This window comes from Cryptotermes secundus, unplaced genomic scaffold (genome assembly GCF_002891405.2).
Source record: "Cryptotermes secundus unplaced genomic scaffold, Csec_1.0 scaffold322, whole genome shotgun sequence".
In the NCBI taxonomy this organism is placed as follows: Eukaryota; Metazoa; Arthropoda; class Insecta; order Blattodea; family Kalotermitidae; genus Cryptotermes; species Cryptotermes secundus.
This window is the reverse complement of record NW_019740657.1, coordinates 152,938-170,782: the sequence shown is the minus strand read 5'-3', so window position 1 is coordinate 170,782 and position 17,845 is coordinate 152,938. Positions and strand designations below refer to the sequence as shown.

At 44.5% G+C, this 17,845-nt stretch overlaps 1 protein-coding gene across 3 annotated transcripts in view; it reads left to right on the top strand.

Moving 5' to 3' along the window:
- LOC111872450 overlaps window positions 1-17,845 on the top strand; it is a 735,500-nt gene that overhangs the window by 656,571 nt on the left and 61,084 nt on the right. For 2 of the 3 annotated variants that reach the window (XM_023866385.2, XM_023866384.2), the window contains exon 5: window positions 9,802-9,846. The exons of the other annotated variant lie outside the window; for it this stretch is intronic. In XM_023866385.2, coding sequence (XP_023722153.1) covers window positions 9,802-9,846 — 45 coding nt within the window. The remainder of the gene's footprint in view (window positions 1-9,801; window positions 9,847-17,845) is intronic. 3 annotated transcript variants of the gene reach the window in all.

Sequence of the window (17,845 nt, the reverse complement as noted above, 5' to 3'; positions counted from 1 at the left end):
GAGTATCCTGTATTGCTGTTATTGTGTCTTATGTCATGTATGTGTTCTTTATATCTGGTATTAAATTTCCTCCCGGTCTGTCCTATATATTCCTTGGGGCAATCTAGGCATTTCATACTATATATGCCGCTATTGTTATATTTATTTATTTCTGGTCTTGATTTTAGTATATGTTGTAAATTGTTCTTAGTTCTAAATGCTATTTTTAATTTTGTGTCTCGAAATAATTTTGTGCAATTTCTTGTTTCTTTTCCTGTATATGTGAATGTTGCCCATTTCGTTTTTGTTTTTTGTTCTTCTGAATCCTCTGTAATGTTATGCTTTTTTGCAATTTTTTTTTTCTGTTATTTGTAGTTAGTTTTGTAATTATATCTGTGGCGTACTTGTTATTTATGAGTATGTTGTTTATAGTTTCTGTCTCATTATCTTCGGCTACTCTGGTGATGGGGTAGTTATTTACTCGATCTATGAGGTATTTAAATCTTGTGTTCTTGTGGGTGACATGAGTCACTTGGTATTATTATGTCCGTTGCAGTGTGTTTTCGGTGGATTGAGAATTGTAACTTTTCTCAATCCACCGAAAACACACTGCAGTACTGGGCCACGGCCCGGCGCTTGAGAAGCACTGCACTACATCACACACGAAGTCTTTTCAGTATGCTATGTCTTCACCAGTCCTTCCCCGGTTTTGGCTTCTAACGCCGGAGTTTCTTCAATTTCTATGCTAACTTTACCGACGAAGACTTCTCTTTCAGACTCCCTTACAGTTCTCTCATTTCTCACAACTGACTACTAATCATAGTCAAATTTAAAATTAAGTTACGACCGACGGTTAGTCAGCTAGCCTGTCTTAGAATAAAGTACCCATATGGGGCTTAAGACCATGTTACTGTCAGACAGTTGCAGGCTTGTTGATTTGGGGCGCTCTCTCTGACTAGAGTACGACTCTGTCATTTGCCAGAATCACAGTCAGCAGTAATAAGTCTGTTGTCAGTAAGTACTATGTACATTTTACATGTTGTTAAATTATGTATGTACAGCATATACAAGGGCTGTGTAAGTCCGGGCTCAGTCCGGCAGATCATACCGTATCATTAGTAGCTCCTGCTACAACAGAAGTCTAGTCACTTGAACGGTCGTACGCTTGACTGCCGCCAAGTGTGAACCTCTTATAGAGGGTTACTATAAATGATCCATTCGTTTTTAAAACGCTATATTTTCTAAAACATTACACATACGAATATGATTGATATATAAAAAGAAGCGCAAGCTCATCAGGTTTTCTTCGCAGTCTACAAATGTTCTGTGTGTGCCCCTTGGGTCACACGACACACGTCCAGGCGGTAGTCGAGCTCGTTCCACACATTTTGTAGCATCATGCTGTCAATGGTCATCACTGCAGCGTCGGTGCGTTCCCTCAGCTCTACTAGTGATCTTGGCAGTGGGGGTACGTAAACACGATCCTTAATGTACCCCCAAAGGAAGAAGTCACAAGGCGTTAGATCAGGTGATCTGGGGGGCCAAATGAACAGAGCTACGTCATCCTCACCAACACGCCCAATCCAGCGTGTCCTTAAATTGCCGAAACCACCGCAAAATGCTTTGTTTACATGGCGGTTCTTTTCCGTACTCTCTTTTGAATGCGCGTTGCACTGCTATAACAGACGAACATCTCGCATATTCCAACAAACAAAAGCTCTTTTCATGCTTTGTCGCCATTTTGTCAAGGCAGTGAACTCGCGCTGCCAACTGGTGCACACAATACAAACTTGGTGAGTTTACGGTTCTTTTTATATCTCAGTCGTATTTGTATGTGTAATACTTTGGAAAGTATAGCGTTTTAAAAACGAATGAATCATTTATAGTAGCCCTGTATTTCCTGTGTCGGGGTTCGCCTTGTCCAATGCTGCGAACATTATATTTTCATGATTTTGTATGTCTTCTGCTTGTTGCCTGCATAATTTTATTATATAATCGTGTAAGTACGGAAGTTTGAAAGCCATGTGCAAATCGTGAACCGGTGTGTGCCTTGGAAATTTTCCATTGGTGCGGAGAACCTTGTTTTGCAGGCGCTGCAATTTCAGTAGATGGGTGTTTACCGCAAACTCCAAGGCGGGGCAAGCATGATACTCCTAATGAGTGGTTTAAGGAGGATCAGTTTAATGGTAGCGCCTAATCGCTCACTTTTCAATAGGGAGTAGATTCTGTTACATGTTCTGAAGGCCTTGGCTTTGATCATCTATATGTGCAATCTCCACGTAACTTTCTTATCGAATATTACGCCGAGATATTTTACACTTTTAGAAATTGAATGTTTCGTAGAGTTACCGTAAGATGGGTTTCAGGTGGTCGACGACTGCGAGAAAAGTAAATTCCTTGAGTCTTAATTAATTTTAATAATCTATTCCTTGCCATGTGCGTACGTTACTACTACTAAAGTTGTCCCTTGCTTATAACGTCTCGGCACGGACCACATAGAAAAGAGCTCTTCTGTTGTTCATGCAATCTTTTCCTTGGGAACATGTTTGTTCGCGAAGGCGTTACACGGTAACGGCCGCGTATACTTGTTAAGAATGTGTTGCCTAGCAACGAATGTTGTTTCCTTGTTGTTTCGAGGTCGTTACCCAGTAACGTGTCTACGCACTACAGTGTTATAAACTGCGAAGACACGGATCGCAGTAGCGCGGAAGGCACAGCAGTTCCTTTCAGCTCACGTGAAGATGGCCAAGTAGGCCGAAACATGTAGTGCAGTGCTGAATTTTAAAAAAGGATTTAATTTTAAATATTGATATTATTGAATGGCGACCGCCTCTGTGGTCTAGTGGTCAGTTCCTGGCTACATACCCAGAGGTCCGGGTTCGATTCCCAGCGCTACAAGATTTTCTGAGAAGTAGTCGGTCTGGAACGGTGTCACTCAGCCTTGTGAGGATAATTGAGGAGCTATTTCAAGGAAATAGCGGCTCCGGTCTAGAAAGCCGAGATTAACGGCCGTGGGGATTCGGTGCGCTGACCACGCTACACCCTCTATCTGCTAAAGTTGTCACTAACTTCGCCGACAAGCTGCGGTCGCTCGGTCGGTATAGTTCGCTTGCGGACTAAAACCACGGAGTTTTTTTTTATTTTGTTGCATGGATGCGTGAAAACGAAGAGTAATCGCAAGTGCGGCTGTACGCTAAGATAACAACATTACTACACACTAAGCCGGTAGTAAGGAATGGGGGCTCAGTGTACAGGAAAGCAATACTATATTGAACAGAAAATACGTGTAGTTACGTAAGCCTAAATGTATATCTGATTTTAAATGATATAGGAAGACAAATCAGAAAATTGGAAAATAACTAAGAGAGTGCTCAAGCAGAATAGGATAGATAGTACATAATAGCGGGCTTTCTTAAGGACCACCCCAGTGGCCTTGCGTTACGCGGGTTTCGGCCTCAATAAATTAAACTTTAACTCGTTATACAGATGTTTCCTTTTTAAACAGCTTTGCGGTTTCCATTATATTGTGACGTATTGTGTGTGACTATAGATGGAGTTTCGGATAATCGAATTTACTGACCACTTACAGGTCGTAACTACAAATAACTATAACACTCTCGCTCATTTCCACACTTTACAAATCACTTCAGCACACGCTAAGTCTTTTTCAGCCTGCAGTGTCTTCAGTAGACGTTTTCTGGTAGCGGCTTTGACAGTGGCTGTTCCTCTGCTTCCGTGCTCAAGCCCCGTACAGAACTGACTGTCGACTGTCAGCTATCAACTAACTTGGTTGCCCCACTTCTCTTTTTTATAACTTTGGCACGGACCTCGTAGACAACACCGTTCATTCTCGTATGTTAACCGATTTCGTTACAGCAGGAACGTTTCTACCGAACCGTTGCCTAGAAACGGGTTGGGTATAATCTCAGAATCGTTGCATAGCAACGGTACTACACGCTACAATATAATTTCTGCTATATGTACAGATTATTAATTGTTGTTTCTCGGCTTTATTGCCCTGCTGTTTATTCTTTGTTGATCTAGAGTTTGCAATCCTTTATTTTCTGTTTGCCTGTGGTGTGTTCGGCATCCTGCTTCTAAATGTATTCAGTAATGCTGTTTGTTCATGTGTGTGGTTTGAATGGCTTCTTTTGTCTAATAGTATTTTAATTTCCCTTTTATTTATTCACATCGTTATTTTGTTTGCATTGCATCCATAAGTTTTCTGCTCTAGGTATTGTGACATGACGCCAGAACGCCGGCATAATGGAGCCAGAGGAGACGGTTATTGATAGGCAACGGCTCAGTAAACGTTCGCGCACCAGCGAACACGCAGGCAACAATAGAGCGATTGTTAGTTTGGGTTGGCAATTCAGTTGTGAAGAAAGAACTTAATGTGTGTCATAGATGAGTTATATTTGGATTTTGTGACTGTTATAGTTCCTGTGTTAAACCCGTTGCCAGGAAACGACTAGTATAGACTAATAGACTGAGGACAATAATGTGTGTAACAGTGAACTGTAAAATGTGGAGATAACGCTCGCTTGAGCTCTGGGATCATGGGTTCAAATTCCACTCGAGGCATGGATGGCTTTGTGTGTGTGTGTGTGTGTGTGTGTGTGTGTAGGTGTAGGTAGCGGCCTTGCGACGACCTGATCCCCCTTCGAAAGAGTCCTGACGACTCTGTATAGGATTAAGAAACTGGAAAGGCGGCCAGGGTCCTACAAAAGGACTCTAGAGCCATCGATAGATGAAAAGGTAAAGGCTAAAGCTGACCCTGTAATAGGCCTTGAAGGCCCATAGTGTTGTGAGACGTCTAGGATCCCACATTTTCTCTAGACAGTCGGCTCACAGATGGCGGTAATGTTGTCAACCTTACGCGCCGGCCGCCCTTTACGCCCCAATGCTACAAGCCGGAAGGTCGTGGGTTTGAGTCCCGATGAGATGGATTTTTTTTTTCCAATTGACCTAATCCTTCCAGCCGCACTATTAACCTGGGGTAGGCTCAGCTTCTAACAAAACTGAGTGCCAGGAATCTTCCAGATGGATGGATGGATAAGCGGATATGTGGATTCGATTAGATAGTTTACGTTATTCGCGTTTTATATTTACGTAAGTTAGAGTGACTTGTAGATTTTTCCACGTTGTTGGGCTGGTTGTGTTGTTGCTTTTGTTTGTGTGTGTAGAGATAATGAACGGTCTGTGTGACTAGTGCCACTCACTAAGAAAGTTCAAAGAGAACGGTTGTTATCTTTAGGATCAAAGAATAAACCAAGCAAGAAACCAGCGTTCAGCAAGTAGCGAGCATTATAACGGCGATATGTCCCATAAGGTGGAACTTTTATACTGAATTGCCCATTAAATGCACTGCACTGAGCTTATCCGTATTGCGATGCTGAGCACTTGTTAGTGGGGCCGTACCATTCATCACAGTGGACCAAGTCTTGGTGCCTGCTGGTCTCCGAATGTTCTCCCTTTCCACAGTTCTGCCCGTTCTGCCTTTGGCATTCAGCTGTTGTTTTGAAGTAAGTTGGTCTGGGATTTATTGCCGTTGAAACGTTACGTTCAGGACTGGCGTTTCTTTGAGTGGAGTTGCTTGTGAAGAGTGTATGCGCAGCCAGTACTTCCGGTACAGAAGCATTTCGTGTACAAGATGAAGTCTGACTTGTAATAGTGGGGTACACGATTCGATTCCCTCCTGTCCTGACCTGAAGTTATTCGTAATATCCCCGCGTTCTTATGGAAATGTATGTTTCTTCCCGAATTCCCGAATTCTTCGACAATTCAGTCGAGAAATTGGGGAAACGGGGGGAAAAATGTAATCTAAAATCTGAATTAGCAGAAGCAATATTGAGCAAGATACGAGCCGGAAAGCAGAGTCTCTTAAATACTGCTATAAAAAGACCAGTGCTCTCTAGAATGCAGCGCACGTTAAGGCTGTAATTTCAAAAAGGGGGTGGATAGAAAAGGTAAAAGCTATTTCTGTAACAGGCCGTGAAGGCCCATAGGGTTGTGAGACGTCGAGGCTCTCTGTAGGCTAATTCGGAGGGATGTGGCACTGAAGTCTGTATGAGCTCAGACGGGGTGCCTGGTGCACTTGTCCACCCTCCGGGGCGCCATCATGAAGCTCTTGTATTCGAACTTCAAGAATTTAATCGCGTGTCCTTCCTAATGTCCGCATAGGCCTGAATGTTGTGTACACTTGAAATGGCGTTCTAAGAAGCCGAGATCTAATTCATTACAAGTTTTAGGACGTAAATGCCAGATTACACCATTTTTATTGTCAGCTTTAGCGCCTAAATATCAGAACCGTTGATGGCCATGAATTCGTAAAGATAATACAGTGATACGTGGGCACTGCAGGTTCGATTCCAGATCACCGCAATAAAGAGAGTCACACAGATTTATTTGGTTTCCCATTGCGTATAAAAGTTATGTTTGCACCACACTGCAGTCTGCTAAGTGTGCAATGCAAACAGTGTACTTACTTTGTTGCTACACACTTTATGCTAAGAACTGCTAACTATCATCTGAGCTTCCAGCGAGTCCAGTTGATGGAGGGCCTTGCTGCTGGCTGATCCGGGTGGGGGTTGCTGAAGGTTGAGGTGGCTGTGGAAATTTTTTAAAATAATACGACATTGAAGTTTGCCGAATCGATTGACTCTTCCTTTCACGAAAGTTTTCTCTGTAGCATGCTATGCGATGGCGCCGCAAAACAATACAGCAGTAACATCAAAGATTGCTGATCCCCGTAACACATAATGAAGAACTTGAGGTTTTCAGGGCGGTGACTATGAAGAAGTTTGAAATATTGCGAGAATTGCCAAAATTTGACACAGACACAGAGTGAGCACATGCTGTTGGGAGAATGGAGCGGATAGACTTGCTCGATGCAGGGTTGCCACAAACCTTCAGTTTGTAAAAAATCGCAACAGCTGTGCAAGGTATTCCTGTAGTTCGCTTCACATATGTCACATTTTTGAATCACTGTCGTAGACAAATACTTGTTGGGACACGCTGTCACATAATCATGAAAAGTGTCTTTTGGAGCCAGAGTTGCAGAATATCAGTGGCATTCCAGCAGGCCCGATGGCTTATTCGATAAGGCAGATGGTTTTGTAAACCCGTCGACCTCAACTTCTCTCTGCACACACATACACACACACACACACACAATTGAGATTTCCGAAGATTCGTATGTACGAAACTTGTTTCTCAACCATTGTTAAATAGCTTAGCACATTGAAACCTATGCCAGGAAAATGCTGGGATCTGTTATGAAAGCTAATTTTGCAAGAAATGCATAATGCTTTGTCAGGTTTGTCCGGCCGTGTAAACGTTTGTAGCCGTAATCTTTAACTGTGAATGAAATTGGCACGTACAAGAAAGAAAAAAAAAACTTTCTTTATGCTGTTGCGTCGAACTGTGTTGCGACATTCTTCCTGTGTACGTACATTCTCAGAGCTTGGTCCTCTCGTATTTTGTCATTCCTTGTATTTGGAAGAATGAAGGGAACGCTTTCAGGCATAATAGCATATGGCTTCCGTTGGATGTTACATCGGGTGTGGTTTATGCGCGCCCTAGCACTGTTATTGGCTAGAATCGTTCCCTGTACTCTGTTATCGGGAAGGAGTACAGCTTCGCAACCAGACGATTTGGCCTTAAGACTAGCTGGGCACAGAATTACTAGGGACCTGTCGTTTCTTTGGTGATGTGTCAGATGTCCTTGAGACCTTACTTTAATATTGTCGCGATTTAAGGGGTGACTAGAGACGGGGTTTGGATTGGGGAATGGATTTATTGACCACTTATATATATATATATATATGACTCGGACCTAAAACTCAATACAAGAATCAAAATAATACGTACGTGAACAAAAAGGAGTATATGGCCGAGAGCACACTCAGGAAACTGGCAACCGAAACGCAACCGCGATTTCCGAGAACTGTTGTCAGTCTGAGTTGAACACATGTTACTGAAATGAGCAGCGCAAATTGAGGAAACGGCAACGAAACTCGCGGAGAGACTGAGAAACTCAATTTCCAGGAAACGGAGCATGCCAGTCTTCTCACAGTTGTTTTGTCACATGGTTTCCAAGTGTTTGTTGTGCTATAACTCTTGTCAGTGATTCATTTGTGTGTTAAGGTGACACGAAAGGTTGACGAAGCTACTAATTTTGTTTTTGCGCAGTTAATTCAGCAAGAGCCAGGTATATATGATAAACGCCACTCAGACTATGGTAGGAGGGGAAAAAGAGATTTGGCTTGGGAAAGAATTTGTCACGAGACGAAGGAGTCTGGATCCAGGTAAAGTTCTTGCAAAACAATATAAGCGCTTCAGTTTCAATTATCACAGAAGAACGGATGCACAAAATGTTTTCTTTTCTTAATACTGTATTTAAGCATCCCGTTGCATTAATATAGCAGTTATTTCGCATGTATTTCCGCCTTAAATGCAACTTATTGTACAGTCACCCTTCTTACACATTACATGGTTCGGCTGTATACGGCCATCATCAGGTGTCTTCTGTCTTGCTAAAATTGTTGCACTGTATGTCAAAATTTCGCATCGCCTGTGGATGCAATATTTGCTGATTACAATAAATTGACATTAATTAAAACAAATTAATTAACATTCCAATACTTTCCTTATGGTTGTCGTTGTCTCTTGTCTCGCCGTCTCAACCGGTCTGCACTACTGCCACATTATGACAGGATCGGTATTATTATCTTCCACTGCAGAAGGTAAGTGCACGGAATTAAGAAAATGCAGTCAAGGGTTACGCCGGGCGAACATACCCACTTAAGATGATGTGAGCAACTCTTCAAACACAGGTTTCCTCAGTGTGCGCCCACTTCTCTGGAAACCAGTTGCCTGCTTGAAATCGGCGACATTTCCCGGAAATTGCGGTTGCTTTGCGGTTGCCAGTTTCCTTGGTGTCCTCTCGCCCTTTGAGTTAGGCCACACGGCATAACCCATTGACGAACCAGTACTTATTGCACATACGAACACATTTTTTTTACGGATGCTGCAGAATTAATTAATTTGTGAGGGGAAGAATATATATATATCATTATCATTTTGTGTATATAATAATAATGAGTGCCGGTCACGGTAGCTGAGCGGTCTAAGGCATGTACAGGCTTCGCTCGCTCGGAAGCCGGGATCGTGGGTTCGAGTCCCACACAAGGCATGGATATTTGGAATGTGTATGTTTTTGCTCTGTGTTTGAGTTGCCCTCTGTTTAAGTAGAGGTCTTGCAACGAGCTGACCAGTCATCCAAGAAGTTCTACCGGCTGTAAAAATGATCATGAAACTGAAAAGTCAGAGGGCATGCCCGAAGGGCTGTAGAGCCAGTGAAAACAAAATAGAAAAATAATGAGTGCCAATCACAGTGGCCACGTGGTCTAAGGCATGAACTGTCTCCGCTCGCTTGAACACTTGGATCGTGAGTTCGAATCCCATTCAAAGAATGGATATTTGTATTCTGTGCTTTTATTCTGGGTTTGTGTTGTTCTTTGTATAGGTAGCGGCCTTGTGACGGGCTGATCCCCGTCCAAGGAGCCCTAGCGACTGTGTATATTATTAAGAACTGAACTGTAAAAAAGAAAACGGCCAAGTTCCAGCAAGAGATTTTAGAGCCGTAGATGTATGGATGGCGGATTGTGGTTGGTGTATCTGAACTGTTACACCACGGTTTAAAAATTGACATTATAACTAGTCAGATTGTATCTCGCCACATTTCATGGACGTCTGAAGGATAAAGTTGAAAGTTGCGCTCCTCTGTGCCGAGCTGATTTTCTTTGTTTTGTTTTGCAGGTGAGTGTTCCCGGCTGAGGAAGGGTTGGTGCAGTCCTGCTGGCGGTGAGTTGGGTGTATTAACCGACATTTTAAACACCGTTCTTTGTTCTTCTCAGGGGAAATTATATTTTTATATTATCGAAATTATCTGCAGAATGGATGTCTTCGAGTTAACATCAGTCTGGTTACCTACTCAAGTGGTGATCTGTTTTTATTGTAACCCTGTTACTGCGAATCCGAATTTGCATGTAATTCTCCTTGCTGAATGATTAATTTTTTTTTTAATTCGCTTAGTGGCGGTGGAGTCCAACTGGGTCCATTCCGCACGGCGGGCACTGATTGGCCCATTGTAGCCTGCCCGGCGTGATTATGATGATGGAGAATTTGGTGGAATGAAGATTGGCAGGGGAAACCTAAGTACTCGGAGAAAACCCGCCTCAGCGCCACTTTGTCCACCACAAATCCCACTTGACCAGACCCCGGGATCGAACCCGGGCCGCCGCGGTGGGAAGCCAGCGACTAACCGCTTGAGCTATGGCGCGGCCTTTGCTGAATGATACTCAGATATCAGACTTCTTAACTTGTTACTGAAGTGTAGCAGACACACTTTGAAGTGTCCGAGGAGTAATCCAAAGTCTTTAATTTTAACGTTTTTTAATAAGGTCTAAAAGTCTTTAACGATGGTACATTAATACAGATGTTTGTGAACATTATCCATCGTCATGTTTTTATTTAAAAACAACGTTTCGGAGACTGGATAATCCGTCTTCAGGTAAAATCTGCTCACTTGGGCCTAGCTCTGTGGATTGGTCCCAACTGAATATATTTTACCCAAAGACGGAGACAGAATCCTGTCTCCGACGCTTGCTTTTAGATGGAAAAGGGACGGTGGATAACGTCCAGAAACGTAAAATCTGTATTAACGTTTGATGGACAGTAGCTGCAGATGGAAGATTGCGTGTGGGGCTAACAGCCTTCCTTGTACGGAATGTTACACGTGATCTTGGGCTTACGTCAGCGTGTGACTCGCCTCTCTGTTTTTTTTTATGCCGTGAATAATTGTCGATTCCTTGCACTCGGCTATGCAAGCGACGTGTTTTATTTCGAGAAAGGTTGCATATAAGGATTTTGGTCTTCTGGATTGGGATACCTTTTACAATTATAGGCCGATACTAACGTTTCGAAGGACCGTACTGCTTATATCTTCAGTGTTGAAGTGGGAGTGAAGAATTTGGATATATTGGCAGTCGGTCGGGTAAATTACTGCGGGCCTTCGCCATCACTCTTAGTGTTCATTTCGCGATCTGTGCCCACATTTATTTACCCCAAGACTTTCGCGTGTTTTGAAATGGGGCCCCATCTGCAACGAGGGGATGCGGCTGACTACTGCCTGTCCTCCCAACTGGTACGGTAACCGTATGTAGCCTGCTTGTAAGGAAGTCACTTAAATTCACTGAAGGGGAGACAAAATGAAACCCAGTACGAGCGTGTGAGGCCGGTGGGTAGGAAATCGGTCCATTTCAGAGGCGCTGTATTGTTTTTCGCCACGAGACGGAAGCTGTAAGTTAATTTTCAGAAGAAATAACCCCGTCTCAGGGTTCCATATTTCTTCTTCACAGGAAGGCGAAACATTTAGAATTTGGAAAAGGGCCGCTGCTGATAGAAAGTGGGAAGTGAGCCTAATTCTCGGGTGCCCGAGTAGAGGAGTGTCGTCTCAGGTAGGGGTAACCGTCCTGTCCTTGAAGAGAGCCCTTACGTGATTGGCCGTAGGATTTGTTCGCCAGAGGAAGCAAAGTAAGTTGGAAGCCGGGTGACGCACGTTGACTTGAGCTCATACAGAACGCGAATCAAGTACTACCATTTCTGCTCTTATGCAAGAACCGCTTGTGTTGGGCGGTACACATTGTCACGTGATACGGTGTGACTGTAGACGGGGTTTGGATTGGTGAATACATTTGTTGACCACTTATACACACAACTCGGAACTACTAGTAATTATAACACTATCGCTAGTACCCACAGTTTATACAAATCACTAGAGCACACATTAAGTCGTCTAAGTCTGCTTTCACTAGTCGTTTCATGGTAACGGATCTTAACAGTGGAAATTCTTCAGCTTCTGTGCTTATGTCATTACTGTCCGGCGAATATCCCATAACTGAACTAAGCTCTAAATTTTGTCCCTCTTATAACACCTTAGCACTTACCGCACAGAAAACACGTTGCGTGCGTGTATGTTTTACCTAGCAGCGGTCGCTGTTCACCGAGCCGTTGCCCAGAAACTGATCTGTTATATACGCCCTTCTCGCGGTCATTGCATAGCAACGGCTCTACACGCCACAATACAGAAAGGGGGCGGAAGGGGGATGAAGATGTAACGGACAAAAATACGAAAGGATTATGCAAGATATGAGTGAAAGAGATAATATTTCGAGACAGCTAAGGGAAGGGAAGAAAGGGATTGAGTGATGAAGATACTAAATAAATTATTTTCTTCTACGATTTAAACTTGCGCATGCGCATAAAGAATCAGAACCCGATTACGGGATAAATTGCAGTTCTTTCATCCAGCATAAGGCCCTTTAAAATTTCAACGGGGTGATGATATAAACAAACTTCATTAAGAATACGCAACGTTCTGAAAAGACGGCTATTATATGGAGTCGATCGGGAAAATTGTTGCTGGTACTGGCCAGCACAGTCAGTCTGGGTTCCGAGTCCCCGCCAAATGACCACAATTTTAGTGTCCCACAGCTCTGGCTAACTTATCAGATGGAGTGAAGAGCTGAGCTGTGTCTAACCTTTTAACCGCACACGGACTCCAAAAAATATATGGAGACCCATCCATTCTGGGGCACGCGGTAGCGTAGTTGAGGCTCTATGCTAAAAGCTGGAAGAGCGAGAGTTCGATACCCAGTAAGGTCATTGGATGTTTCAGTTGACCTAATCCTTCCAGCCGCACTATGGCCCCGTGGTCGACTCAGCCTCTAACAGAAATGAGTACCAGGAATCTTCCTGGGGGCTAAAGGTGCGGTCGCCCCGCTAGGCCGACAACCTCACCGCCATCTGTGAGCCGATTTTCTAGGAAATGTGGGAGCCTCGACGGCCTGTTACAGGGATAGCGTTACGTTTATACCCTTCCACTCTACGCTGTTCAGTCCTGAAGACTGATGCGGATGTTCCTTAAAAACGCCGGCTACGCTACCCACGGCCACACGGTGCAAAGCCCGAAGAGCTGGATCAATATCAACAATGAAATACCGTGAACGTCTGAAATCAGTAAATGAAAATACGTTACGCCGAATTTTCAGCGGCATTGTGTTGGTGATGGTGGGCTACAGAGTTCTACGTGCCCACTGACACATCCTGGAACATAATGCATCGCAGTTCTCTGCAGGTTTAACGTCTGTCATGGCGTGACTTTCAAGGAAAGTCAGGTTCTGTATTTGCTGCCAATTTTTCTTTTTGTGCGCGTCGTTGGTCGCTTCTTTCCAAGCGTGGGCAGTTTTTACTCACGGTTGTCAGCGGATGAAAGCAGTTGATATTTCGTTTGCATCTGATGTAATTTTTATACCTCTGTGACTTGGGCGCTGCGGCGTCGATTGTGAAAATGGAGGAAATCAGACTTACGTGAAGATGGCAGTACCATCAAGCTTACTGCTGACTTACGCTCCGCTTTGAAACCCTTAGAGTGCGGCGCAGTGCAGTACATTAATATTATTATACAAACGGATGAATTTGAAGGGTGACAACACCTGCAAGCCGATGTTGGTAGTGAGACTGCGGCTCATCTGTACATATAATAGGAGAGAGAAATTTGTGGACATGCGAAACCACCGGAAGCGGGGCACTCTGCTACAAGCCTTAAGGTCTCGGGTTCGACTCCCTATGAGATCATTTGATTTTTCAATTGACTTAGGCCTTCTATCCGCATTCTGGCCCTGGGGTCAACTCAGCCTCTAACAGAAATGAGTACCAGGAATATTCCTAGGGGTAAAGGTAGGCCTGCGCGTAAGGCTGACAACCTCACCGCCATCTGTGAGCTGATTGTCTTGAAAATGTGGGAGCCTCGACCGCCTGTTACAGGGATAACTAGCTTTTTTACTTTATGCGTCTGATCGGATAACGGATTTTGTTCGTATTCCATATTTAAGACTTTAACAGATCGGTTCCTTGTGAATGTAAACATTCCAGTTCCAGAAATAAGGGCTCCTCACGCTCGAGAATAGAATGACGTTCGAAGTGGTCTTTGTTCTGTGATGTCACAACGTGCAATCCTTTGAAAGTCAGCCGCTCTGCTTGCCACAAGCTTTCACGTTAGTTACTTGCTCGGCTTATTCTTGGGCCCTGAAGATGGAAGCGACACGTTTGTCCGAAATGTCAGTTGAAGTTCAACCGTACTACACGGCGCCTATCAAAACCACCGCTGTGAGAACCTCAGTCCTGCAAAATGACGATGACGATTATCACGAAAACGATTTTATATTAAATTCCGACAATTTGTGAGAACAGTTTCCCTTAACAGTACTGTGCATTGTTTTTTTACTGCTAGTCGGGTGGGACCAAGTCCCTTGTACTGCGGCCACTTGTGGTCTATTGTACCAGCCCCAGATGATAGGTGAGGGTGACTGTGGAGCAATTATTTGAATGAAGATTGGCAGGGGAAACCGAAGTACTAGGAGAAAACCTGCCCCAGCGCCACGTTGTCCACCATAAATCCCAATTGACCAGACCTGGGATCGAACACGGGCCGCCGCGGTGGGAAGCCAGCGACTAACCGCTTGAGCTATGGCGCGGCTTATAATACTGTGTAACTAACTTAACTAATTAAGCACCACACCATGAAGGCGTATGGGGGAGTGGATGTATAGATCCACGTTCTCTTGACCCGGTACTGGCTGGAGGTTTTAGCCCCGGGGAAAGAGTCCCCAGTAATCATTAGATAGGGGGCTGGCTGGGTCCCAGAGCCGGTCTGGACGACATGGTGAAGAAAAAGTTCTTGGCCCTAACGGAACTCGAACTGCGACCCTTGGTCATCCAGCCCGTAGCCAGAAAAATAACATTGTACAAGTGGCTCAAATGCGAAATGTTGATTCTATCGAAACCGGCTTTATGGGTCGTGCGGATTCCATTGTATTTCAGTATTCAGTAACCAACATTGTGCTACCGACCAACAATCGAGTTTGTTTTCCAAGGTCAGGGTGAGTCGTCAGAAAGAGAAAAACGCGAAACATTTCCCTCAGATTATACGAGGGTCGTACTGAAAGTCATGAGCAACAATTTTTTGTAAAGTAACATGCTTTCTTATTGACAAACCAAATGCACCACCTCAATCTACAAACCTTTCCTTATTTTTCCACATAATCACCACTTCTTTGTACATATTTCTCCCAGTGTTCTGGGAGTTTGAAAATTCCCCTTTTGTAAAATTCCGTTCCAGCCATCCGAAGACACTGACGCACTGCTTTCTGAATTGCCTCCCTTGTCTCAAGACGTCCATGCAGCTGATCCTTCACAAATCCGAAAAGATGATAGTCGGACGGTGCCAAATCAGGAGTTTAGGAGGGTGTGGAAGAACTTCCCATCCCACCTTGCAGTTGCTTCCAATGTGCGGCGAGCGGCGTGGGGGCGAGTGTTGTCATGCAGGATGATGATGTTTCGTCCCGGACGTTTATCGCGCAATGCACGACGGAGCTTGTGCAACGTCTGGACATAACGAGCAGCACTGATAGTTTGCCCAGGTTCCAGGAATTCGGCCAGAATAAACCCCTCTGCATCCCAGAAGACTGTGCCCACCACCTTCGTAGCTGATGGCACTGTCTTTGCCTTCTTTTTTGATGGAGAATGCAAATGGTGCCGTTCTATACTCTGCCATTTCGTTTCAGGCTCGAAATGGTGAAACCAGCTTTCGTCACCTGTCACAATACAGAGCAAAAAATCATCGCCTTCGTGTCGATATCTCTGCAGCAGTTCTGAGGTGATGGCTTTTCGGTGACATTTGTGGTCTTCGGTCTATAATCGCGGGACTCAACGAGCACAAACCAAGCTTTCAATTATCTTCTGTACTGCACTGTGCCCTGTTCCAAGTTTTCGGGCTGTTGTGTCCACAGTCACACGCCTGTCATCTTGAATGATCTCATCCACTCTTTCCTTGTTGTGTTCAGTTGAGGCTGTTCGAGGACGACCGCTCCGAGGCCCATCTTCGAACACTGCTCGCACCCATGCGCTCACTTCCATAAGCACGCAGAAGTCTCTGGTGAATTTCTGCAGCAGGGATTTCCTCTTTCACAAGAAATTCGATGACAGCACGCTGGCGAAACGACGTATGGTTGTCGGCCATTTTGTTAGGAGTGATACTGGTCACGTGATGCAAGCTATTGACGTCACAAGACACTCAAGGTTAACACAACAGCTGGTTCCACCTACCACCGTACTCTCTTTCGTCTGCTGTTCCCAGGTTGCATGCAAAAAAAAAAGTTGCTCATGACTTTCGGTACGACCTACGTATTATTATTACTATTATTATTAGTTTTAGCCGCTGCGTTTTGTGAAGTATATGGAAAGCGCCCATAGCCCGGGCGAGGAGCGGGTACTTTTCTGCTTGCATCAAATTGCGTTTCAACATTTCTCGTAACTTAATATTTTCCACCAGTCACTGTTCCTGTGTGTATTAGTACAGCACATGCTCCACAATCTGCATACGTAACGGCCCCTGAGTATATTCTGTAGAAAAGTGGGTTATGGCCCGGGGCAGCTATCGTTTTCGGGTACGAATCCATACGGAGAAATGGAGGATTCAAATATTCTTTCTACCACCACGACATAATCAATGAATGAAAGGTGTGTGTGTCTGTAAGTTTATTAAGCCTCCTGCATGCCCAGTTTTCAACACTGCATGAAACTAACACATGACGTAGAAGCCGCAGGCAGACAGAAGATGAGCGCATGTTACGTGTTTACATGTAAATGTTGGTGGATGTGTAGGATTGCCTGTAGAATTTGGGGTTCTCATGCCATTCCGTCTTCTGGGGTATAACGCCAGGTAATCCGTTGAAAGCGAACCAAAGTTTTGTAAGAACATGTCACTTCCATCTTCACAGGGAAGCAAGAAACCAGAATGAAGCAGGTTATCAAGCAGAGCAACGTTGGTTGTCTTTCAACGGACTACACGGTGTTATATCCCAAAAGATGCGAGGCATATCCGAAAGTTCCCGGACTAGGTCAAAAAAGAAACGCTGGCTTCACTTAATTTTGGGAACGTATATAATGCTCCTGACAGTTTCTTGTCACTTCAGAGGCACCGTGGAAGTGATTTCCCTCAGTGCTGCTGAGTGCCTCTTGCGCTTCCCTTAGGATGTCAGACACTGTTTAAAAAAGTCGTCCCTTCAGTTTCAGTTTCAATTTGGGTAACAAAGCGAAATCAAAGGGCTAAGTTCACCCAGTAGGTAGGATGGGGAACGATAACCATGTTGCTGTTAGTCAAAACTCTAGGTGGTTTTCAGGGACGTGTGTGCGGGCGGTTGTGATGAAGGGGCAATGCGGCGCATATGCGAATTTTCCGTTAAGATCTCCTGGTAAACTCCATAACTGATTCCACCGGTGTCTGCGAGCTCATGGATTGTTCAGCGACGGTCTTCGTGCTTGCGATAGCCTAGGTGGTATAGTGACCAGCTACGGGCTGGAAGACCGAGGGTTCGGAGTTCGAGTCCTGGTAGGGTCAAGAATTTTCTCCACAATGTCTATCTCCAGCCTCCTTTAAAACGGGTACCGGGGCCCTTTCCTTGGTGTAAAGCTGCCGGGGAGTGAAGCTGACCAGTCACATCCAGCTAGTGCCGAGGTCAAGAAAGTGTGGATCTATACGACCACTCCCCGTACGCCTTCATGGCGTAGTGTTTAATTAGTTAAGCTTTGCTCGTGCTTGGTCACCCTGAACATTCGTCGTCTTCAACTTTCACTTGACCGGCCTGGAAACGTGAATGCCATTCAAAAACCACTGTCCAGCTTGAAGAATGTTCCCCCAAAGCCTCACGAAGCATTTCAGTGTTTTCGGTATCAGATTTAC